This window comes from Falco cherrug, chromosome 3, assembly GCF_023634085.1.
Source record: "Falco cherrug isolate bFalChe1 chromosome 3, bFalChe1.pri, whole genome shotgun sequence".
In the NCBI taxonomy this organism is placed as follows: Eukaryota; Metazoa; Chordata; class Aves; order Falconiformes; family Falconidae; genus Falco; species Falco cherrug.
In genome coordinates this window covers 116,168,566-116,192,015 of record NC_073699.1, presented here as the reverse complement: position 1 = coordinate 116,192,015, position 23,450 = coordinate 116,168,566, and the positions used below count along the sequence as shown (strand labels likewise).

Genomic DNA, 23,450 nt, shown 5'->3' with positions numbered 1-23,450 from the left:
GTTGACGTGCCAGCAGCTGTCTCTCTTCAGGCAGCAGTTCTTCACACCATCGCCTTCCTGTTTATGAAACCCTGATCCTTCCCTCCCGGGTGCTGTTCCAGTGCTCCGTGGGATGTAACTGGATCCCAGCAGGAGGCAGAGGCACTCCCTAGCTATTCTGGTTTAAATCTATAGGGCTGGCAAATGTCCTGTTTTGTGGAGCTGACCTTGGGGCTTGCTGGAGCTTAGTCCCAACAGTCCTGCCTGCTGGCACAGAATTGGATTACAGCATCTTTAACCCCTGCACAGGGAACCGGTTGTGTCTGGCACTGATGGATTTGGGAATCATCTTTCCTAGGACTGATGTGCCAATGACAGCAGGTTCACGCAGAGTTTACAAACGGGTCTTGGCACTTCAGTGCCAGCATCTGGCCCACTGCTGCTCAGACAGCATCATCTCACTTCTCCAGGACCCAGGGGTATAGGAACGGAAGAACAGAACTGGCAAACCCACTGTTGTCACCATCCTTTTGCTTTTCAAAAATACGGAATAATGCCTAGTAGTGACTTAATTCTGCCCTAAAAGCATCAAACTCACCTGGGATGATTTGGAAGCATGATGGAGGAAGGCTCTTCCCTCGCCTCAGCCCTTAGACTCAGAACCAGCCTATTGACACGCAGCTGCCTGCAGCGCAGTTCCCTTTGACTTGTGCTTCTTGCTTTAGATTTATCACCTTATATTGGGATTGTCACCCGCTTGGTTGGTTCCAGTCACTTTTCTAGGGAGCAGAGACAGCAAAGCAAAAAAGGGTTTGCACTCTTGCAGCAGCCTTTGCCTCTGTGGCCATTAACTGCATCTGAAAGCAAAGAGCTGATGGCTTCTGCTTCTGCCCAAGGCTGGTTTGTGGTCTCTGGGTTTAGCAGAGGGGCTTCAGGGTGGCTGTTTTCCTTGGGAAGAGCCTCAGGAATTCAAAGCAGTGTTTCTAGGGGTCAAAAGGGGCAGGTAGGCTGAGCCAGGCCCCCGGCAAGGCGAGACAGGGTGAGGATGCAATTCTGGGTGTCCATGTTAACACACAGGTCAGAAAACTTCTCAGAAAAGTGGTCAGACCACAGACCGGGGCACTGCATCATGCCGTCTCATGCCGAAGCATGCCTGCCTCCTGCAGCTGCTTTCCTTGCACGAGCTGTAGCTGCCCAAGCACAAGCTCCAGCTTCTGTGTTTCTCTGCGCAGAACTGTTTCGAGCTGCCTCGTGCCTCCTACCACTGAGGGGGGAGCGATCCCTGCCGGCAAATGGGCTCTAGGAGTGGGAAAGAGCAATGGGGATGCTCTGTGTCGACACAGCTGCAGCCTGGCACAGTGCGAATGCTGCGGTCCAGGGCAGCACTAAGCAGCTTAACAGTGGCAGAAGTTGCATTGGTCTGGCAAGAAGTTTGGCAGGAACTGTGACTCTTTGAAGATACAGAGTAGGGGCAGCTAAAGGGATTCTGCAGAACAGCAAATGACCTTGCAGCGACACTGGTGAAACAGCCGGTAACTTTTGAAACCATCTAGGGCATCTGTTTTGCATAGATGAAACGCAGATGGCCTCTTGAGGGGAACTGGGAAGTAAGCACATGGCTCTCTTCTCCTTGCAAACACAGAAACTGGGAGAGAACTGATTCAGAACCATAGGGCTCACGTCCTTCTTTCTGCTCCGCTCCCTGTGGCTGCACTGCCTGACTTGGCCGGTTCCCATCTCCTTCCCAGCCCGGCCCCGTTAAGGCATCCCTTGGTGCGTAGGAGCAGGGCACGGGGCAGCGTCACAGTGCAGGAGCTGAGCTGGAGCCAGCGGGCAGTGTTGTGCAACCCTCCCGTGAGATGTCAGGGTGCAGCCCTCGCGTGGGGCCCGGCAGCAGCACCCCAAAGACCTGATGCAGCAGATGACCAAGCGGTGACTGGTGTGGGGCAGGGACAAAGCAGGGAAGGATGCAGAAGCTGCCTCCTCCCGGCCCCTTCCCTGGGGAGCTGCAATCCAGCTGATCCTACAGGGACAGCATTTGTGCTGCTCAGAGCAAGGGCGGTGTAACTTTGGAGAAGAAAGCGGCGCAGACTCTCAATTGCTGGTTGCTGCCGCGTGTAGTGACTGAAATTGCTCTTTCTGTGACATGGGGGACTATACTGATCCTCTTGAAAAGCCTGCTGAGATTTGCTGATGGAAAGAGCCATGCCTAAGCACCCGTAAAGCCATCCAGTGTTTTCATTTGGCTGCTGGTATTGTGCAGCCATCGCCACACAATGCAATTTCCACATACAAAACCGCAGTTTCCTTTCAGCGAAAACTCCCAAAATACATCCCGGTGACGTAACTACTACACTTGGGGTTCTCGTGCTGGTCTGGGTGCTGCAGAGAGCTCTAAGTTCAGAAGCCAGCTTGCAAAGTATGGGAGAATAGCAGCCCAAAGCTTTGGAGATGCTGAGGCTCCTCTTTCGCAGCAAGCCAAGGATCCAGGAGGCAAGTGTCTAGCTGATAAAATATCTGCTCTGCATACAGCGCTGTGCTCTGTCTCTTCTGCAGGACGCAAGAAGCTGGTGCATCGCCTGACCTTAGAGAGCCAGACCTTAGCCAGTTTTAATTAATGACTTCTCTTTTGGAAAAGGCATTTCTGATGGTAAAACTGCTTTCTAAGAAGTGTCTTTCCTAGGTGCTGCCAGAATTTGGGAGTGTTTTGGGACCAGAGCATGTGTTGAAGCAACAGAAATTAAAACAGCTTCTGGTTAGTTGTTGATGAATAGGAAGCGAAATGCCAAAAGCGTAATCTGTTTCAAGCTCTTGCAGGGTTTTTTTTTTCCCCCTTGCATTTAGATGTGACGGTCTCAACCAGCAAAGTGACAAAACGCGAGCAAAAACAAACCTGTCTCTTGGCTTCTGGCTTGTAAAATCCTTCCTCAAAAAGGGGGAAAGTATGCAGGAGGACTTGTATTTTGAACTTCATGTTGGAAAAAAACCCACCCTGTATGTATGTCCCCAGCCCCTGACCTAGGATGACTAAGCCATCTGTGCAGGTCTCAGGCAACTGGGAAGTTCTGAAGTTCTCTCCTCCTCTGACTTGAGGGACCTCCTGGGCTCAGACCTGACCTTTTATTTTCCAGGAACAGCAAATATAATTTCCCAGCGGTGCAGGAACCGGTGTAAAATGGCCTCCCGTGAGGCTGTGGGTGCCAGAAGATGGCTGGTAGCTCACAGGAGCAGTGTCTTGTGCTGGGAGGGTGGACCGGCAGAGAGACCCGTGCTTGTGGGAGCAAATTCAGTCCGTCCCCATCCAAGGCAGGGCTTGGTGCAGTGGAGGAGCCATGAGGAAGCTGCTTTCCCTGCGGGTGGGTGTGATCCCCAGCGGGGCGGGTAGGGGGGCGACCGCTGAGGTTTCCATCATCACTTTTGGGTGCTGGGGAAGGGGTTTAGTTGTAGCTTTGGTGGGTGTGCCAGCCAGCTGCCCCAGGCATCGCTTCCCACGGCGGCGGCGGGACAGCCACCTTCTCCCAGACCCAAAGAGACCTTGGCTGCTCTGCAGGGACAAAGCGACGGGGGGGAGGAAGGGGAAGAGGTGACTGCACGGGCCCCCTCCGATCTGATTCAGTCCTTCCGGAGCTAAAAATCAGTTAGTTCTTAACTCTGATCTCGCTGGCTTTATGCAACTCCTCCTTTCCCTCAAGGCTTGCTTTTTCTTCTCTTACCTCCCCGGAGCTCCCGTCCCGTTTTCAGGTCGCTCTGCCTCATGCTGTTCCCACCTCGTCGACATTGCTGGCACCGAAGAGCCCTGCCAGTGCCACAGGCTCCGTCGTGCTGATAAACTGCTTGAAAAGACACCAGAGAAGTCACAGCCTGAGTCTCTCTTGAGATCCCTTCTGTCTACAGTCGCATGAGTTTTGTCACAGCCAAAGATTTGAACCTCTCGGAGGAAATGTTTCAAATCTGATTTGATTTTTTATTTTGGGGGAGGGGGGGTGTGATTTTTCTATTCAAACTTAGGTCATTATCTAAAACACAGGTGGAAGAGTACCTAGATGTGATAGCAAATCTGTGTACGTTCACTGACATATAGCAGGCTTGGGGGCTGACCTTGGAAAAACTTGCTGACCTTGCAAAAACTTACTTCTTCCCTTAAGCCTGAGGTTCTGGGGGAGAAGGAGCTGTATCCTAGCTGAGCAGCACTTTTCTGAGCTCCCTTTAAATGCTTCTGCATCTCTCCCTATATAAGGGTTCACAGAATTGCATCTGGCCCCAGAGGCAGCGTAAACTGACATTTCTAATGCTGCTCAGGGACCTGTCAGAGCAGCTGGGCTGGCCTTGCCCTGCCCTCGAGGGATGTGGTGAGTTTTGGCATTTGAATATGTTCCTCCTGGTTGCTTTAGAAACGGGGATCGTGCCCCTGGAGAGAGGCCCTCTCCTTGCCGGGGGTGCCTGACTTCCCTGCAGACCCAGCACACCGCTGCTGGAACAGATGCTTTTGGACTTTGTCCAGCTGAGAGTAAAATCTGATCTCAACATTAATCAACCTACCAGAAATTAATTCTCTCTCCTTGGTGGTGGTGCTGTGATTCTTGGGGAATACACGTCACCGAGTGCCGGCGCCGTGTCCCTCTCCACCGCCCGTCAGAGTGTATCAAAGCCTTTAACAGCAGCTGGAGCCACCAACGCAGCTCAGAATCGTGTCCCGAGGAGAGATGTCTGGGGGGGCACCACCAGTGACTGTAACCAGCTCTCCTGGTCTTGCTAAACAAGTTCATTGGGAAAACTTTAGCAGAGTATAACAGCCCCTCTGTGCTGACACTTATTTATTGTCCCACAGGCCAAATCAGACATCACTTGGATAGAGAAAGAGCTCGTGGACTCAGCAGACAAGGTAAGAGACGCAGATGTGCACCTGGGGGGGACGCGTGCATTTGAGTTACACTTTGTCCCACGACAGGTCGTCCCACGTATGCGAGGGTGTGAGCAGAGCCCGCAGGGACCTCTCTGAGAAGCAAACCCTTCCTCGCAGCACGCCCCGGCAGCCTGGCTCAGCTAGGTGGGACTGCTAATGCAGAAAGCAGCTATTACTCACTTGTTCACATGACATCCTGGACTTGACTTCATCCTCCTCCTCCTTCCTCCCCACACCAAACCCCTTTCCGTGCTGTCATTTATGTCTGCTGTGGCTTTCTGATCTTGTCAGCTTGCTGGGGCGGGCGCTCCAGCGTTTTAGGTGCGTGGACATACCGTGGGGGTTTTTGATTGCTTTTCTGAGGCTCCTCTCCCCGCGCCGAGTGCCTGATAACACAACATGCAAAATTGTGTCGGTCTGGACAAGATTTATCAGATCTTGCCGGGCCCACGCACAGAGAGCTGGCTGGCTGCATCTCCTGCACGGCTTCACTGAGCAAGGCAACGCTTCCTTGGAAGCAGTGATGCTCATCTTTGGGCGGCACATTGCGGACAGGGTTTCTGTTTCACGGGGACTGTGGCAGAATGAAGGAGGTGTCAGTATGAGCCGACTTTCCCGGAGACTTGTGCCCAGTGGCTGCACGGTGCCGTTCCGTGCTGCTCCAGCTCTGGACCTCATCAGCTATTGAGGTTCCCTCTGCGGAGCTGGGACCAGCTGTCTCGCTGATATTAAGTCATTTGTTTCTTTCGTTATTGGTTCTCAAAGAGCACATTATGGGGGTGGAGGAGACAAGATAGTCATAAGTAGCCTCTCTGGGTCCAAACCAAGATTCTCTTTTCATGCTCTGCACTCTCGGGAGAAATTCAGAAATCAGCACTGAGACGGGGTTAGTTCTAATTGCAAAGGTGCGTGGGTGTCTTTTTACTCATTTCAAGGGGTTTCTTTCTTACCTGCACTCTCTGGGGTCTTGCTGCAGAGAACACATCTGTCCTGACCCAAAGGAAGGGTCAAGGGGGGCAGGCTTGGCAGGGGAAGAAGGCAGAACAAGCGCTCAAAATACCTTTTCTCTGTCCTGCCCATAAATCCAGGCAGCAGTGGGTCCAGAAACTGTCTGCATCAGAAATGCCCATAAAAATACCTCGCATGGAACTTCTCAGGGTGGCTCATAGGTAGCTCCAGTGTGCAGGACAAGGGCTCTTGTGCAGCATAAAGCAAGCAACAGACTAGATGCAAATCCTCGTGATGCCAGAGAATTTGCCCATGGGATCGATGCACCCTGAATGCCATCATGGGTGAGCCATCATCCCTGTGCCAGTGTGAGAGCAAAGAGATGTGCAGTTTTCCGAGGTGCTGTCAGACTTCTGTATGGGGGCTCATGAGTTTTTCTCTTCCTTTTTAGTAAGTGGCTTCCAAAATATTCCCTCATTGTGGAAACGCCCCCAAAGCTCACGGCCTGACATGAGATTCATGCAGTATTTGATGGAAATCACTTTAACTAGACCATGTATGTTCTCTGCCAGCATCTTGTCTGAACTGGGGAATCCAAATGTGAAAATGGGAACGATGAGCTGTGAGGGGGTTTTTTGTTGTGTTTGTTTTTTTTTTTTTTTAAAGCAAAACTGAAAAAAAAAAAAAGGCCCAACCACAAGCGCTGTTGCTGGGGAGTGGGAGCGTGAACCTGCTCCGTGTGACCGAGTCGCTTGTCTCCACTGCGCATATGCAGCTGGGCTGTAACCACCTGTATCTCCTCCATCCTGCAACCTCGAGCGTGGGGTGTCCATGCAGCGCTGCGGGAGCCTCCCTGATCCCCAGGAGCTGGCCGAGCTCCCCCGGCAGCTCACAGGGGTGGCGATTACAGGGGCTGTGCGATGTTGATCGGGATGGGAGAATGGAGAGGGACCCTAAACTTCCTCGCATCTGTGCGTTCCTTGCACTCTGGCTGCAGAGGAAGCATCGAGCCAAGCCCTGCAGCCTGCAGCTGCCTGCCCCCAGCCAGCTCTCCAGCCCGGTCAGTACTGCCGCTTTGCCTCTCTTGGTCTCACTGGTTGCTCATCTAGATGCTTTAGATGGATATTCGGAGCAGTCTGGTTTGCTTTGCTTTTTCTGCCTTCTGAGTTAGTTTGCTTAATGGTGCTATTGGAAGAAACGTATCTTGATGCAAGCAAAGCTGCTTTGTGCTGCAGCTGGGCAGCACGCAGGTGCTTTGTGCTGGAGATGTGTTCTGGTGTGCTGCTCAACAGGCTGTAGGAGCTGCTCGCCAGAGTCCTCATGGTTGAATTGCAAGTTACTGGATGAGTCCATGGGAGGAAAGCTCCCTTGTGTCAGCAAGACACCAAATGGCATCTCAAAGCTTTTCTCAGAAAGCTGTCAACAGTGTCTCTGCTGATGCCACTTTTGGTCTAGCTGGTGTGTATGAGTGTTTGCGATGCAGGCTGGCTGGCAGGCGGCGCATGCGAATCCCTGCCTGCCTTCAGATGCCGCTTGGGCTGCTGAAACGACTTGCAGTTAAACACACACTGTGTCTTGCTGTTGGCTAAGGCATAGAATTCCCACAGCTGTGAACACACATCGCTCCGCAGCTCCTGAATTGCTGTGGTAGGAGACTGGGTCCAGGTGCCTTGGAGGTGGATACAGGAGTTCATTTTAAATGTCCTTCTCTGCATAGGTGTGTGATGCTACAGGGTGAAACGTGCGTGGTTGTACAAGTGCTGATGCTGTGTAGACCCAATTTCTTTCTCGTGTTTTCATGAAGATGCGGGGGAGGGAAAGAACATACAACTTCCACTGGTCCCATCCCCAGGTCGCTCCCTGCTGTGGGGTTACTCCCTGGAGAGCTGGACAAGGTGGAAGGACTATCAGGAGGAGACCTCTTGGCTGACTCCTGCTCAGGCTCTTGGCTAGAAGAGGGAGGCTGTTCCTAACCCACAGCTGTGCGCCACAGGCTAAGCTCCCAACGAAACCAGAAGTGTAAGGTGGCTGATTTAAGCTGGGAGATCATGTGGAACATGAAAACTTTTTGATACGGGGATTATAAGATCTTTCTTGTCTGTGATCACCGAGACCAGCAAAAGGCAGGATAACACAGGGAGCTCCTGCCCCCCTGCCCTCTCCCCGTGCTGGGGCTGTGCGTGCTGCAAGCGTGGGCTTCCCTGCTAGGGCTGTGTCTGCGTGATGGAGGATCTGGAGAGAGCAAAGCTACTGACATGGAAACAAAGCTCCCTCCTAATCTAGAGAAAAGCCGAGCGTGAGAGCGGGGAGGGCAGGCTGCTCGCTGCAGGTAGGCAACCACATCCGCGGGCACTTGGCCAGGCTGCCCTCCCCAAGAAGGTGCTGGGAGGGTGGGGAGTGGGCTGGGGTGCAGAGTGGAGGCAGAGCCTCAAACCTGGTTCCTGTTGTTTTTAAAAGCTACTTCGATTAGGTGAGTTCCAGACCAAGTATCTGAGTAGTTTCAGAAAACAAAGCGTAGCTTTCCCTCCCCCCACCCCCCACCCCGCCCCGGCTCTGCAAGGGGAGAAATGAAATAGCAGTTCCAGTTTTCTGATGGCCACATCTGCCCTAGGGTCAGAGAGCAACAGAATTTAATGCCCCTTGGAACTTAATTGCTGGCCTGCAGGTCCAAATAGCAAGCAGACTGCCTCTAACACTGGATAGCGTGAGACTGAAGTGCCAAGAAGCCTGGACTTGTCCTGACAAGGCGTGCAGCTGCGAGGGGGTTCTGGCCGGAGTAAGATCCGTGTCTGTAGAAGTGGGCAGTCGATCCAGCCTGCCCTGTGGGCTCTCCCTATGGTCGGGTGGGAGAGGGGCGCCAGCAGCTCAGTCTCGGAGGAAACCTGAGTGCTGATGTACTGCCTAGGTATGATGACGAGAAGTAGAGGGAAAGGCACAGCTGGAAGACGAGCAGTATAAAAAGTCTTTATTTTGGGGATGCAAACAGAAAGCAGCACAAGGGGTTTCTGTTGGGCTAAGCCCTGGGCATGGACAGGGTTTGCTGGGGAAAGGAGGTGTTTCAGCATCACCCCAGGGTCTGTGGCTGTTCTCGTACACTGGCCTAGCTTCGTTGCTCAATTTATTGTAGATACTGCTGATTAAATCTCTTTTTCTTCTTGATTTTTTTTTTTAAATAAAAGAATGTGTTTTAAACAAAACATGTGCCAGAGACCTTGGCTTCCCCTCAATCTTCTTGAAGGCTCAAGTCTGTTAAAGCATCATCTGTATGTGCTGAAGATGCACTAAGACTTATGTTGCAGAGTTGCTCAGATTGCTGAGCAGATGGGCTCCAACATGTCTGATTTTTGCGAGCCCTGGCCGTGTTTTGACAACAGTGCTGTATTTTTGTGTTGTGGGATTTTTAGTGGCATAAACACTCCTGTTTTTGCTACGAGTGCCTTAAAAAGGAAGGTGCTTTTCAAGCGCTCTTCTGAAATGCAGTTCAAAGAAGTGCAACACCTGTGGTGCAAGGAGCGGAGCCTTTGGGGAGAGCGCAGGATCTGCACCAAGGCTGCCTGCTGTGAGCTGTCGATGTCTTATTTATTCCAGATGTTGAAGCCAGGAGATACCTGTGACAAGCACCAACTTTTATGCTTCTCTCAGATGTGGTTCCTGTGAGGCTTTAACTGCAATCCTGGTTCCTTAATCCAATAAGGTTTGCTTTCTCTTGCTCAGGAGTGTATTCCCAGTCAGCCGTGTCCCCTCTTTTTCAGGGCGAAGGTGTTGTGAAAGAAATCAACATCACGCACCATGTGAAGGAAGGCTCCGAGAAGGCAGATCCTTCACAGTTTGAGCTCCTGAAGGTGCTGGGACAGGGCTCCTTCGGCAAGGTGAGTTCACTTCTTCCTATGTGTCATGCCAGATAAATGGTGACAAAAGGGACTGTCCCCAACGAAACCGCTTTCCTTGTTCCCTCCAGATTGTGAGAATCTGACTGATGAGCCCACTTAGCAAATGGTTGCTTCTAACCTGAAAGGCAACCATAGTGATGCCTTCTGCTAAGGGCCAGCCTGTATGTCCAGAGCTCCCTGTAATCCTTTTTCCCGATGATCAGGAGGGTAGGAGTGGGATCCTGCTCGTAAGTGTCGGTGTCCCACAGAGCAGAAGGACCTCCTCCTGCAGCGTTCTAGCTGGCTGCCAGGCTGGCAGTTGAATTGAGGACTCGGAGGACTCAGGCATGTTCCTCTCTTCTCAGAAATGATGCTGTGTGCCAGGGACTGGTTTTGGCCCCCGTTATGGTCCGGTTTCCCTTCTGTGAAGGGGGAAGGAAGTAGCCTGTAACTCTTACCTATTTCAATGTGTAAATAATCAGGTCTCTTACAGACCATCTGCTCGCACATTAAATCAGCTTCATGTCAATCAGTTATCAGTGCTAACAGTGGGGGCTTGTACAGGGCTCCGTGCTGTTCTGGGCAAATGTAGCAGTGGCTTTAGGCAGAAGAAAGGTCGTGTCTCTCTGAGGCTGCCTCAAACCAGGTAGAATGGGACATCAGGGAAGGGAAGGAGGTAAAAATCCAAAGAGGATGCGGGACCTGAATAATGAGGAGTTGATCTGGCTGTCAAACCAGCAAGTCACCAGGAGGCTTTGCAGTACATTGAAGCATCAGCGCTTCAAATCACAGCTCCCAGGCATCAGCCCCAGCCCCACAGGAACTGCAGGAGCGAGCAAGAGGTGTGGAAGACAGGAGGGGAGGAAAGTGCAGTATGAAGGCCCAGGTGCTGCAGTGGCTGGAGATAGGGGGTGAGAGGAGTCTACACACAGCACTTTCCTGAAAACCTCATGGGGTTTCACGTGGAGTGCTTCTCACCAGTCCCATGGCCAGCTGCTTCGCAGCGTTACCGTGAGGTTTGCCACTTTGAGCGGCATCCGACTCCTGCTGCTAATGTTTAGTGCTTGGCAAATGTGGTGTTCTTCTGCCTCAGGTTTTCTTGGTGAGAAAAATAACACCGCCAGACAGCAACCACCTCTATGCCATGAAAGTGCTCAAGAAGGCAACCTTGAAAGGTAGGAGACTTGTACTGCGATGCTTTTATCCTCCCTGTCTTAAAGAGCACTCGCAGTAGTCACTGCTGGCCCCAGGGTGATCGGGGGTGGGGTGGGGGTGTGAGGGGTGTATCCTTATCTCAGCCTAACAGCTTCCTTTTCTCTCCACCTGTAAAAACCCCTTGTTGCAGTGATGGAGGTGGGAAAAGATCTGGCTCGAGCTGCCTGGTACTAAAGGGCTTGAGGCTGGCAAGGCTGACACCGGGGTACTGTGTGCCTTTTGCTGTGTCTGAGCTGTTCCCCTCTCTCCCCACAGTGCGTGATCGAGTAAGGACAAAGATAGAAAGGGACATCCTGGCTGATGTAAACCATCCCTTTGTGGTGAAACTCCACTATGGTGAGTATGGAGCTAGCTGGGACACTGGGAGAGGGGCTGCAGGCTCGAACAGGCACTGACTGCTTCTAAGCACAATAAAGAAAGATGCTACTGCAGGCATGTCTGCCGTAAGCAGGTAGATGAGCATGAGGCATCCAGCAGAAGCTGCTTAGAGGATGCTGAGAGTCTCTCATGGTCCCTAACAGACTTCCGGAGATACTTCTGAAATGGAGAAGAGGCCTGGACCAGTCCGCATCCCTCAATGGTCGTGCTGCTCTGGAGCTTTCACAGTCCCCTTAACACAAATCCTTTCCTGCAATGGTCTTTGGTCCCATGCCTGCTCTAGCTATTGAATGGGGGGGACAGAGCATAGGCTGGGAGAAGAGGTTTAAACATCAAATCCTTGCGATTAAAACATTAAATCAGGAGGAACTGAGAAAGCAGAGTTAACTAGTCAAGCCAGAGTTTGGCAGGATTGATGCTCTGACTCTGAGGAAGGCAAGGACAGCTTCTTTCCCTGTAAAGTGACCAGTGCCTCTCAGGAAAAGAGCCCTTTCAGTAGGGCATCACTGACTGAAAGGGAACCAGCCCCCCCCCCGCTTTAAAATGAGGATTTTCTGCAGTGCCAGAGTGCTGCTGCTGAACTCCCGTTTCAACATCAGGCACAGGCTATCTCATTTACCCCACATAATTAGCCCTACCTGCATTTAACCTAGTAACCATGCAGGGCATCTGCACAACTGGAGCCATTGGGATTTAAGTGATTAATGTAACACCATGGAGCCTTCCCTCAGCGGAGGGCTCTGATTCCTGCTCCGGCTTGTGTTTCAGCATTCCAGACAGAGGGGAAGCTGTATCTCATCTTGGATTTCCTCCGAGGAGGTGACCTTTTCACTCGGCTTTCCAAAGAGGTGGGTACGCTCTGGCATCTCGGTGGTTGCTGAGGCTCTCAGTTCATCTGTGCTTAATTGCCTGGAGAAGGGATTGACCCTTGCAAAGTCTTTGAGAGGGGTGGAAACAACCTCCATGCTGCTGCTAGCCCAGAGCTGGCCACAGGAGAGGATGGCTCAGGAGCCCTCTGCTCTGGCAGAGCAGCAGCAGCGTGGGAGGCAGGTCTCGCCTCCACAGCAGCTTCTGCTGAGCATCACATTAAGAATGAAAAGAGGCGAGAACCGTGTTCTGCTGCGGTGTCAGCTGGTTGTGTTGCCTCGCTGGGATGGGGCAAGGGCAGGGAGTGGGAGGGGTAACGAGAAGTTATGCCAGGTGAAGACAACTGGGAACATAACCCAGTGAACATAAACAAAGAGTTTTTTGAAAACCTGCCTGCTGCTTAGCAACCTGGTTTGTTTTTTCAGTGTTGCTGCTTAATTGATACTTTAGGACGGCTGGCGAAGCCTGGGAGTCTTAGGTGTGAAAGGGCAGGAGGGAGCAACGTGGATGTGAAAGGTCTTGTATGGGTGCAGCAGAGGTGGTCCCGCTGCCGGTGGTGTAACCCCCACGCCTGTCTGCCTCCTCTCCCTTCCTGCAGGTCATGTTCACCGAGGAGGATGTGAAGTTCTACCTGGCAGAGCTGGCGCTGGGGCTCGACCATTTGCACAGCCTGGGAATCATATACAGGGATCTCAAACCGGAGAAGTACGTGTGGCACAGCCGAGGCGGGGAACCGAGCCCTTCAGTCCCAAGCCTGCAGGCAGCAAACGCTGCAGCCTTCTGCCACAAAGCAGAGCTGGATGCTGCCCTGGGGCCAGCCAGATGGAAGGTGGTGGTGCCAGTCCATGAGGCTCCGGTGCCTCTGGTCAGCAGTTACGGCCAGGAGCGCTGCGGAGGCAGTATGTGTGCACCACGTGTCTGAGCAGTGGTCCTTGGCAGCCTCTGGGCTCAGGCTCTAAGCGATTGAGAGCCTTCAGGGGCTCTGGGCCTCTGCAGAGACACGGAGCAGCTGCATGATTTGGTTATTCTTACCTGGGTTATGTGGGCGATCAATGGTGGTGTAACCTGCGTGGGTCATGTTCGATGCGAAGTTGAGGGCATGGAGAGAAGGGAGCTGCTCCTGGTGCCACTCATGGCTTGGTGATGGAGCTTAAAGCACTGGGGGAAGGGGCAGATAACTTTCCCCTCTGGATTCTGGGAGCATCTTGGCCTCTGCTGCATCTGCTTGTTCTCACCAGCCCTTATTTCAGGCAGTAAAAACTTGCTTTTTTCATTCATGCTGTAGCATCCTCTTGGATGAAGAAGGGCACATCAAACTCACAGGTAAGGGGCTCCACAAAAGCAAGGTTGGTCCTTGAAATACGGAGCTTCTCTTAGTCCTCTCTGCTCTGCGTGACTGTGATTGCTCGGGGCACGTGGGTGCCTGCTGACAGTTTTTCTTTTATGTAGATTTTGGCTTGAGTAAGGAGGCTATAGACCACGAGAAGAAAGCCTATTCCTTCTGTGGGACGGTGGAATATATGGCGCCAGAAGTTGTGAATCGCCAGGGCCACTCGCACAGTGCTGACTGGTGGTCCTACGGGGTGTTAATGGTACGTAGCCAGGCAGCGTGTCTGGGGAGCCGGCAGAGCAGCTGCTCCAGCACCCCTGCGTGATGCTGCATGTCCAGCAGGTGTGTGGCCGGGGGGTGCTCTGCAGCAGGCTGTCCAGGCAGGCAGCCAGCAGCGCGTGTTTCTTGAGGAAGCAGAGCTCCTGGGGCTTTTGTCCCGGTCAGCACTGGGGTGTGCGGGGAGGGGTGCATGGGGGTGTCCGCGGCCACCCCAGCGCTGGGGTGGGGGTGTCTGTGCAGATCTGGTGCCACCATCTGGCAGCTGCTGAATCCGAGGGCTCCCGCAGGAGCAGGCGCTGGCTTGAACGTGTTCCTGCTGCAAACCTGGTAAAAATATGATGTCTGCGATCTTTTTTAGAGCAAGGCTTTTGATCCCTTGCAAGCTTTTCACTAGCTTTGGCGCGCTCCCAGATGAAGGTGCAGTGGGATCTGGGTAACCCTCAGACTTGCTCAGATGTGACCTCCCCATCTTCTCTTTCCCTCCCAGTTTGAAATGCTCACCGGCTCGCTGCCCTTCCAGGGGAAGGATCGTAAGGAGACGATGACCCTCATCCTCAAGTAAGAGGAGTTTCTCTTTCATGTATGTATAGGAGGCAAACTTCTGCTCTTTCTCCGAGTGTGTTGCAATTCAGGGGTTCTCGCAACTTAATGGCATTGTTTGGCAAGTGGTGTTGTATCAACAGTTAGTTTGAAGGGTGCAGTGTAAATGCCAAACAGATGATTGTACTTTCGGGGGGGTGGAGGTGCTGCAGTCAGCTTGTGGGTTGACTTCTTTAAACCTGCAACTCATTGCTTAACTTCCTCTCCAGAGCAAAGCTGGGCATGCCGCAGTTCCTGAGCTCTGAAGCACAGAGCCTCCTGCGAGCCCTTTTCAAAAGGAATCCAGCCAACAGATTAGGTAAGACATTTTTTTGGTTTCTCAATACACCTGATGCTGCATCGGGGCTTCTCACATCCTCGTGGGTCAGCGGCATGTTCACACTTGTGCTCGGTTAATGGGCTGATTTAATTACAGCCAGGTTTCCCGTAATACCTGGCGCTGTGGCGTGTGTGGTAGTAGCCTTCGCTTTGTCGGTGGTTTAATGCAATGCGCTCCATGGGTGCATCTTTCAGGTTCTGGACCAGATGGGGCAGAAGAGATCAAGCGCCATCCTTTCTACTCCACCATCGACTGGAATGTGAGTGTCAGAAACATAAAAGCAAGCGTCTTCACTGCTCAGCACCAGTAACACAGTTCTGCTGACTGCAGTAATAGCACAGTCATGATGCTTGACCAGCTATGGGAGAGTTACCAATCCCTGTTTCCATCTGTTCCGATAATCCTTCCCAAAACTGAAACTCTTATTTGTCATGCGAATAACTGTTTCATACTTGAGTTGCCTGTGATCTTGCCTAAGTCTGAATTTACTCATCTGTCAGCAGTAAGGTGCAGGTTTTAACTGGGGTTTGGCACAACCAGGATTGTCTTGCACAAAGTGGGAAGGAACTGGGGAAACATTTCTGGCAAGGAAATACCTTGTTTTGTACAGAGAAGCAGGGCGATAACTGAACTGGCATTTCCCAGTTGCTTCTGGCCACCTCCCTACTTTACCATATAATTTTGATTCTTCCCTGTTTTCCCTCACTCGGTAAGGGATTTTGAAGATCAGTTTTCTAATGCTTTTGAGGCACCCAGCAAGCTGCTAGACCGAACCTCGAGCAGTGCTAGTGAAGCTTCTTTCAAATTTTTGCTTCAAGAAGCAATTTTAAAAGGCTATTTACAGGAGAGCTGGGATACCAGTGTCCTCCTAGGGCATCTCCTCTGGCTGTCCCCGGGGAGGCATGAGTCAGCAAAGCCCTCCCAGGAGTTAGGAGAGGTGGAAGAGCTTGGCAAGGTAAATACTTTATGGATACTGGTTTTGGAGTGGGGTCAAGTTACATGTAGAACACTTTTTTCCCCCCTTGGTTTAATATATGGTAGAGCTTGCAGTATTTCTCCACAAACTGATTCAGAAGCACTCCACCGGCCAAGAAGCCTTCCCTCAGACTGCTGATCTGTAGTTAAATGCCAAGCCACAGAGCTGTTTCTAGTTTTGCAAAATCTCTTCTTGGCCTCCGATTCCTGGGAAGCCTTTGCACCCTTCTGAGCGCCTACGGGAGCGCTGACCTGCCGGAGCACTTCTGAGCTGCCTTTGTTTTGCAGAAGCTGTACCGCAGGGAAATCAAACCGCCCTTCAAGCCTGCAGTCGGCCAGCCAGATGACACCTTTTATTTTGACACAGAATTTACATCCCGTACGCCAAAAGGTTTGTAATAATTCACGCGAAGCCAAAGTTTCCTATGTGAAATGGTACCGTACAGCTTCATACCGGTTTGCCGGTGCCAGCGGGGCAAGGGTTGCCCTCTGCCAGCTCCAGATGGTTGCAGCGCTGGGGAGGTGGCCGTGCACTAGATATTGGGGTGTTAGGGGTAAGCTCGGTGCTGCGTGGTGTGGCTCTTGTCTCAAATAAACTAAGGAGGAGCTGCAGGTCCTGGTAGCAAGGGGAAGGCTTCTGCTTCCGCAGGACTAGTCATCCCTCTTCACGTTGCCTCTCAACTCCTGTTGCAGATTCCCCAGGCATCCCCCCTAGTGCAGGAGCCCATCAGCTCTTCCGAGGCTTCAGTTTCGTGGCGACTGGGTTGATGGAGGACGGCAAGGTGAAAGCTGCCCAGTCACCTCTACATTCGGTTGTACAGGTAAGAAGTGGGGACAGAGGAACAACTGTTCGAAGCTGTTGTAATACTCCAGAGTGGGTCCGTGGGACCTCTGTACCATCTGGAGCAGAGCTAACGGGAAGCCTGAAGCAATGTCATGCTGCTTTGAATTTTTGCATCCTGTTCTTTCGGTTTTGTTGATTGTCGTGTGCAAAGGTTGGCAGGGCAATGCGAGTCTGATTGCTTTTCTCTCCCCAAGTAGACCCATGCTAGTGGGAGGTCTGCATAAATGCCCGTGGGTTGAAAGGTGCCACTGAAATGCACCATGCTAGATGCAGCCAGTGTTAGCCCACTGACCTATATCTGCCTTGTTCTCTTCTCCTCCCTCTCCCTAGCCAGGAGGAGAAGCTGTGGGAAGTAGCAGACAGCAGTCTGTCAGCTCGCCCTGTGTTGCAGTTAACTCATCACATTGCACAAACCCTTCCCTGAACCCTCCCAGCTCATCTGCTCTCCACTCTCCTCTTGCAGCAGCTGCACGGCAAGAATGTCCAGTTCAGTGACGGCTATGTGGTGAAGGAGGCAATTGGCGTCGGCTCCTACTCAGTGTGTAAACGCTGCATTCATAAAGCAACCAACATGGAATATGCAGTCAAGGTCTGAGATTTACCATCTGAACTCCCCTGTTAGATTTCTGTTCATCTCCGCAATGACCAAAATAACATCCAGGAATGAAATCACTTTCCCTGCTTGTGTAGGGCCATAGACGGACAGTTTCTGTGCTGCTGTGCATCTACCTGCACAAGCTTCCTTACCTGGGAATGGTGGGGAAGCAGCGTTCTCCTCTCTGCAGGAGGACAGTGTCTCACCTACCTGTGCAAGGCTTGCTGTGGCTACGTCAGGCCTTAACAAACAAGCCAGACATAAAACTTTGGTGTTTGGGGACACAGGACTGATGAAGCAACAAGGAGATTTCTAGAGCTTGTTGGCTAAAGAGAGCAGGGGACAGGGAATGGATACAGTACAGGACCTGCGGGGCTCCAAACATGCAGCTTGTGTGCTTGGTCCTGGCCCCTTGCCCACCCCGTCATGGCTAATGCTCATCCACACTCTTGCAGGTTATTGACAAGAGCAAGCGAGACCCTTCTGAGGAAATAGAAATCCTCCTGCGATACGGGCAGCACCCAAACATCATCACCTTGAAAGATGTGAGTGTGACTTGAATCACATCCCGGTATTTTGGTTTAGGAAGGGCAGGCTGGTCGGGGGGGGGGGCAGAAGGTAGCTCCAGCACAGGCAGCCCAATGGCCCTGCCGAAGGTATCGCTCTGCGGCGGGGAAGCATCCCCAGACCCTGCACTGCTGATTTCTGTCTGCTTCTTGGTGGCAGGAGCAGAGAAGGAAAGCTCTGGAAACACCGTTTGGTTAACCCCCTGTGTTTGCTTTGGCAGGTGTATGATGATGGGAAGTATGTGTACCTGGTGACCGAGCTGATGAGGGGAGGGGAGCTGCTGGATAAAATCCTCAGACAGAAATTTTTCTCAGAGAGGGAAGCCAGTTCGGTCCTGCACACGATCTGTAAAACAGTGGAGTATCTGCATTCCCAAGGGGTGAGTATGGCTGCGTCTGTTTTCCTGGGAAGCTGTCTGGCATGGCACGATGCTCCCTCTCCTTTGGGGAGTCACTTTGCCTGTCAGGATTATTATTTCTTGCTGGTGTTGCTGTGTGGGCAAGCCAGATGTGGGGGCAGGGCAGGGGCTGAGTGTCCCGATGCAGTTTCAGACCTTTATCTTCCTGGGGGGTGAGACCGGCACTTTCTTTGCTCCACAGGTGGTTCACAGGGACTTGAAACCCAGCAATATCCTTTACGTGGACGAGTCGGGAAACCCCGAAAGCATTCGCATTTGCGACTTTGGCTTTGCCAAGCAGCTGAGGGCTGAGAATGGCCTTCTCATGACTCCTTGTTACACGGCAAACTTCGTGGCACCCGAGGTAAGCACCTTACTGACCTGAGACCCTTCGGTAGCTCTTAGGTCCCTGCCCTAGCCTGTGCTCTCACTCAGCACAGGGGGTCTGTCCCCTTCCTGACTCCAGCCTGCTCTGGCGTACTCGGTCCTGGAGGAGATAACAACAGAAATACTGCTCATAGTAACGAATAAATAGGGGATCTCAAGTGCAGTTACAATGCAGTCCTTCAACTTGCGCTGTCCTTATGAGGGGGTCTGCTTAGGGTAGTGAGGCTTTACAAGCCCAGTGATTTTCTAGACTGCTTCCCTTCACAATTAACTCACCTGTTACAAGAGGTGAGGTGGGATGATTTTCCACTCAGTTACCTTGGTGCAGAAGAAAGAAAAAGAGCCAGCACGCCACAGAGCATGCATGCAGAGTCACCACGCTGGAACATGGCTCCTTTCTCACTTGTTGTTTTGATGTGCCTGAGGGGTTCCTCTGTTCCACAAAACCCAAATCTGATTTGAATCCTGATCTTTTAGTCCAAGCCATGCTGTTCAGTAGGGCTGTAGAAGCTTTGCATATGGACTGCACGCAGGTGTCAGGCTGCTCCTCACAAGCTGAAGTGAGAACCAAACACACTATATTTTTTTTCCTTTGCTTATTCTCTTCAGGTACTAAAACGCCAAGGCTATGATGAGGGTTGCGACATCTGGAGCCTGGGAGTTCTCCTGTATACGATGCTCGCTGGGTAAGCACCTCTGTCTCACTGGAAGGCAACAGCCAGGAGGGCTATGACCACCTTGCTCTGAGACATGCTCTGCGGTGGCAGTTGGCCATCACCTCAGTCGCTGCTGCCTGGGCATGCTCTCTGGCTGGGTCACAGGACAGTCCATCAAATGCTCTTTCTTCTCTCCGTAGCTGCACTCCCTTTGCAAACGGTCCCAGCGACACTCCAGAAGAGATCCTGACCCGGATAGGTGGCGGCAAGTTCTCCATCAGTGGAGGCAACTGGGACACTATTTCTGACATGGCCAAGGTACAGTTTGATAGTCTTTTGCGTTACAATAAAGGGTTGGGATCGAGCACGGGCCAGTTGCTGTGAGGCAAGTTTAAAGCAGCTTGGGGAGGGAGGACAGAAGAGAAAGGAGAAAACCAGCAGTGTAGTTTCTACTCCGTGCATATCTCCTGCAGAGTGTGCCTCTCCCCACTTCATTTTAGCTCTGGCTGTGAATATTTGCATGGAACACCAACCTCATGCTTGACCCATGAGAGGTTTGCTGTTGTGTTATACCTCCCCAGCTGAAAGCATATTTAATACAAAAGGAGATTGTATAAATCTCTATAAATCTTTAAACTTGGCTTCTGAATTTAAATCCTGATTTGGGGGCGGAAAGGTGGTATTTTTGCATTTAAAGTATGAAATCTTCTAAAGGCTCATTTTCCAAATGATGCTCTTAGGATCTGGTATCAAAGATGCTTCATGTAGATCCTCACCAGCGTCTAACAGCCAAGCAGGTCCTGCAGCACCCATGGATAACCCAGAAGGACAGCTTACCCCAGAGCCAGCTGAATCACCAGGACGTTCAGCTTGTAAAGGTACAGAGTCTGAGCTGAGCCTTCAGCTGGTTCCTCACGTACCTTGGGCTCTTCGGAAAGCAGCGGTCGGGTGGGTGATGTGGTGTGGGCAAAGCAGTGTGGCACGTTGGAGAGGTGTGGGCCAGGGGAGGCAATACTAGACAAGTTGGGGGTTTTTTTGGCAGGAAAACCTAGGGAGGTTCTTTAACAGAACGGGAGGGAGATTGAACAAAAAAAGAAAGATGCTTCTGGCTTTGTTTGTGGGTCTGGCTACTCTGGCCCCTCATCTTGTAAAGCCATGAGTCTGAAATACCTCTTCTACACCTAAATAACTTCTCTCCTACCTTCTTTCCAAGGGGGCGATGGCTGCCACATACTCTGCACTGCACAGCTCCAAGCCGAGCCCCCAGCTGAAGCCCATTGAATCCTCCATTCTGGCGCAGAGGCGGGTGAAGAAGCTTCCTTCCACCACGCTGTGAGGCTGGGGTGGTTGGCAGCCGTGCGGCACGGGGCGAGCACACACCGGGCTTTGCACGCCTGCAGAAGGCGAGGAGCGGGAGAGCGGGCGGGCAGCGCTGGCACAGGAGCTCCTTCGAGGACTTGTTCCCAAAAGGCCACGTGCCTCCCTGTTTCTGAAAGACTGTCTCCTCATCGTGTGGACTGATCTTTGCTGAGAGAACTTCACTGTAACACTTTTTTTGAAGTGTAAACTGTCGATTTTTAAAGACATCCATCTGTGTATATGAGAACTAGAATGTATAGCTGATGTCAAGTGGCACTAAAAAGCAGCTCTGATTCACCCTTTCCCGTGTAGGGCCAGACATTTGTTGCAGCTACATCATTGCTTGGAATCAATCCTCTCCAACACCACTGCAGCTGGAAGACTGCATCACGTTTGGGGTTTAGGCTTTGGGGTTTTTCCTCCCTTGAACCGCTGGATGCCCTGCACGAAGGCAGCCCTGCAGACTCCTAGCCAGCAGCGCTCGTGTTTATCAAGGACGTCCCAGCCCTTCCTTTCACTTCTTGTGCGGGTGTGTGCAGAGCGTCAGGGTGATTCTTCAGACCCCGTTTCTTCCTCTCTCCTACGCTCCCCAGCCCGGCCGGCAGTTTTCTGAACAAAATAAACCACGGCTTTTCCAAACACTCCCTTAGGTGATCAGCTGTCCAGCGTACCTGCTAGGCTTGGCTCATTCCTCCCCTCTGCCCTCCCATCGTCATGTCCTCCCTGTCGCTCCCTGGGCAGTGTCACCTGTGCAGGTGGCGATGGCAAAGGAATGTTCTCCTTGGCAAAGCTGAGGCTTTAGGCTGGCTCTGGCTGCTGCTTTTACCATTCTTGGTTTTCATTTCCTTCAGCAGGAACCTATGAAACAAACCATCCCTTTTTTTTTTTTTTAATTATTTAACTTTGTTCTACAGCTGGTAACTCAGGGTTTCTTTCTGGATTGTACAATAAACGTGTCATTCAGTTGACGTTATTTTACTGACTGACTTTGAGCTGCAGAATAAGCAACCCCAGTCATTTCCCGACATCACATGGGGATAATGATTCTTGCCTGCCTTTTGGGAGATCTGCAAAGCTTTTTCATCTGGCCCTGCGATGGGAAAACCAGCAGTAGTGGAGTAGGGCTGCATATTATGCCACCTTCTCTCAGGTGCAATACCTCACCTTGCAGTGGGAAGTAATTAGAACCAGTTATAGAATAAGGCAGTAATCAACAGGAAAGGTGGCAAGACGTGGGCTGCAGAGGGGAATTTCTTACTCTCAGGACATTTTAGTGCAAATAGAAACCAACCCTTGGAGGCAAACTGCTAGAAATAAATTCCTGACCTATTCTGACTTGCAGGGCATTGCTGGAGCTCCCTCGTTCACTGGTGGCTGTTTCTTGGGAGGAGCAGGAGAGCTACAAGGACTGCAAATGCTGACGTGCTCAAGGACGCAACTGAAGTCAGCAAAGGTTCTCATGTGAATTTCTGCTACCTTGGGCTGATCGTATAACGAGAAGGGAGACCTCCTTTTTTGCTTTTCCCTTTTCCTTAGTCCCAGTTGACTCTAAAATGGAGAATTCCATAAAAAACTTTCTCTGAGATGTACAGCTCTCTCTTCCTCTACCCTTATCCAGGCAGGTCCTGTTTCAATCCCTGGAGCAGCCGGTGAGAAGCTGAAATAGTCACATTTTTTTTCCCTGTATTTATTCCAAGTGCTGTCCTGGTGTCCAGTGCCGCTGAGAGGAGGTGGCCAGCACCAGTGCACACTGGGTCTTCTCACTGGTATTGCCACCAACCCCCAGCAGAGCTGGATTTAATGTTTTGCTGATAGCTGGGGAGGGGGACGCTCCACCACGCAAAATACCTCCCTTAAAAATTTTTGCTTTCTCTGGCACAGTGTTTGCGTTGGTGTCGATGAACCTGACTTATGTTTCCTACAACTGCGCAGTTAACTCTCCTGCCAGCGAAAAGGTTTGCAAGGTTTAGGTACCTGAAACAAATACAGTAATTTTAAACAGCTTCTTTCTGGAGCTGGAGTCAGTCCCTTTGGGTGCTGTTGGGATTGAAGCAGACACCTCAACAATTTTTCAGAATATTTCCTATGGTGCACTTCAAGGGTGAGGTCTGAAACCTCAAACAAGTGGATTGGGTTGGACGTGCTGGCGGTGATCACCACTCACTGTGAACCTCTCAACAGTACAGACTGTCAGGATGGGTCTTAAACCAAACATTTGCCCTGCTTGGATGGTAGCTAGCTTGTTCGTATGAAATTGTAAATGTTTTCCAATAGCAGTCAGGAAAAACAATCCTCCCTGTAACGGTGCTGGTGTGAGGCCAACTGGTGACCACTCCAAGACGCGTAGGACAAGCAGGTGCAAGGCGCTGTGGGCACAGGGCAAGCAGCCCACAGTTGCTACAGGCTCTGCTTGGCCAGGAGATGATAGCCAGAGCATCAAACCCCAGTACCTGGGGTGTCAAACCCCTCCACCTTGCTGGGGTCTTCAGTCAGAGGAACTTTGTGTTTAGTGCAGCTGTAGGCTCTGGGACCTCCATCACTTTGGAGAACATGGTGAACAAGAAGGGCTACACCTTGCTTTCTGGGGTGCTTTTAACCAAGTTGTTTTGAGTGATCCTTCCAAAAGTAAAAATAAGTCTTGATTTTTAGTTCCAAATCAACAAAGTGCTGTTACTTTTTTAATTCTAGTGCTCAATAAACATGGACTTGTTGATCTTTCTGTGTATGAGAACCGTAGGTGTTTGTTAATGGGTCGGGTGGGCCTTCTTGGTCACTTTCTGATTTTGTCCTGGCAGTATTAAACCTTTGCCAAAATACAGCTGGGACCAGCTGCTGTCATCTTAACTGAAATTGCATTATTTGAGGTGAGACTTGGGCCTGTGGCAGGCTGGGTCTCTCATGCCTGTTGGGGGGAGCTGGTGTCTTAGAGAAGACCAAACAGTCTGCTCTCATAAGAGTTTGAGGTCGTTCAGCTTTAACTTGG

The 23,450-nt window shown here is 51.5% G+C and overlaps 1 protein-coding gene across 9 annotated transcripts in view; it reads left to right on the top strand.

Annotated features, from left to right (window-relative positions):
- The window catches only part of RPS6KA1 (ribosomal protein S6 kinase A1), a 41,490-nt gene extending 18,304 nt beyond the window's left edge, over window positions 1–23,186 (top strand). For 3 of the 9 annotated variants that reach the window (XM_055704701.1, XM_055704702.1, XM_055704707.1), the window contains 21 exons: window positions 4,808–4,861; window positions 9,583–9,699; window positions 10,793–10,874; window positions 11,170–11,250; window positions 12,061–12,140; window positions 12,758–12,864; window positions 13,445–13,482; window positions 13,609–13,751; window positions 14,256–14,326; window positions 14,578–14,666; window positions 14,882–14,946; window positions 15,951–16,053; window positions 16,356–16,483; window positions 16,970–17,095; window positions 17,557–17,646; window positions 17,889–18,047; window positions 18,268–18,429; window positions 19,062–19,138; window positions 19,309–19,426; window positions 19,849–19,986; window positions 20,322–23,186. In XM_055704701.1, coding sequence (XP_055560676.1) covers window positions 4,808–4,861; window positions 9,583–9,699; window positions 10,793–10,874; window positions 11,170–11,250; window positions 12,061–12,140; window positions 12,758–12,864; window positions 13,445–13,482; window positions 13,609–13,751; window positions 14,256–14,326; window positions 14,578–14,666; window positions 14,882–14,946; window positions 15,951–16,053; window positions 16,356–16,483; window positions 16,970–17,095; window positions 17,557–17,646; window positions 17,889–18,047; window positions 18,268–18,429; window positions 19,062–19,138; window positions 19,309–19,426; window positions 19,849–19,986; window positions 20,322–20,444 — 2,151 coding nt within the window. In that variant the 3' untranslated portion in view covers window positions 20,445–23,186. Of the gene's footprint in view, window positions 1–2,319; window positions 2,473–2,530; window positions 3,336–3,393; window positions 4,710–4,807; window positions 4,862–5,706; window positions 5,788–6,589; window positions 6,891–9,582; window positions 9,700–10,792; window positions 10,875–11,169; window positions 11,251–12,060; window positions 12,141–12,757; window positions 12,865–13,444; window positions 13,483–13,608; window positions 13,752–14,255; window positions 14,327–14,577; window positions 14,667–14,881; window positions 14,947–15,950; window positions 16,054–16,355; window positions 16,484–16,969; window positions 17,096–17,556; window positions 17,647–17,888; window positions 18,048–18,267; window positions 18,430–19,061; window positions 19,139–19,308; window positions 19,427–19,848; window positions 19,987–20,321 lie in introns of those variants that run through there. The other 6 variants (XM_055704704.1, XM_055704706.1, XM_055704705.1 and 3 more) reach the window with 6 other exon arrangements.
- Window positions 23,187–23,450: the final 264 nt, after the last annotated feature.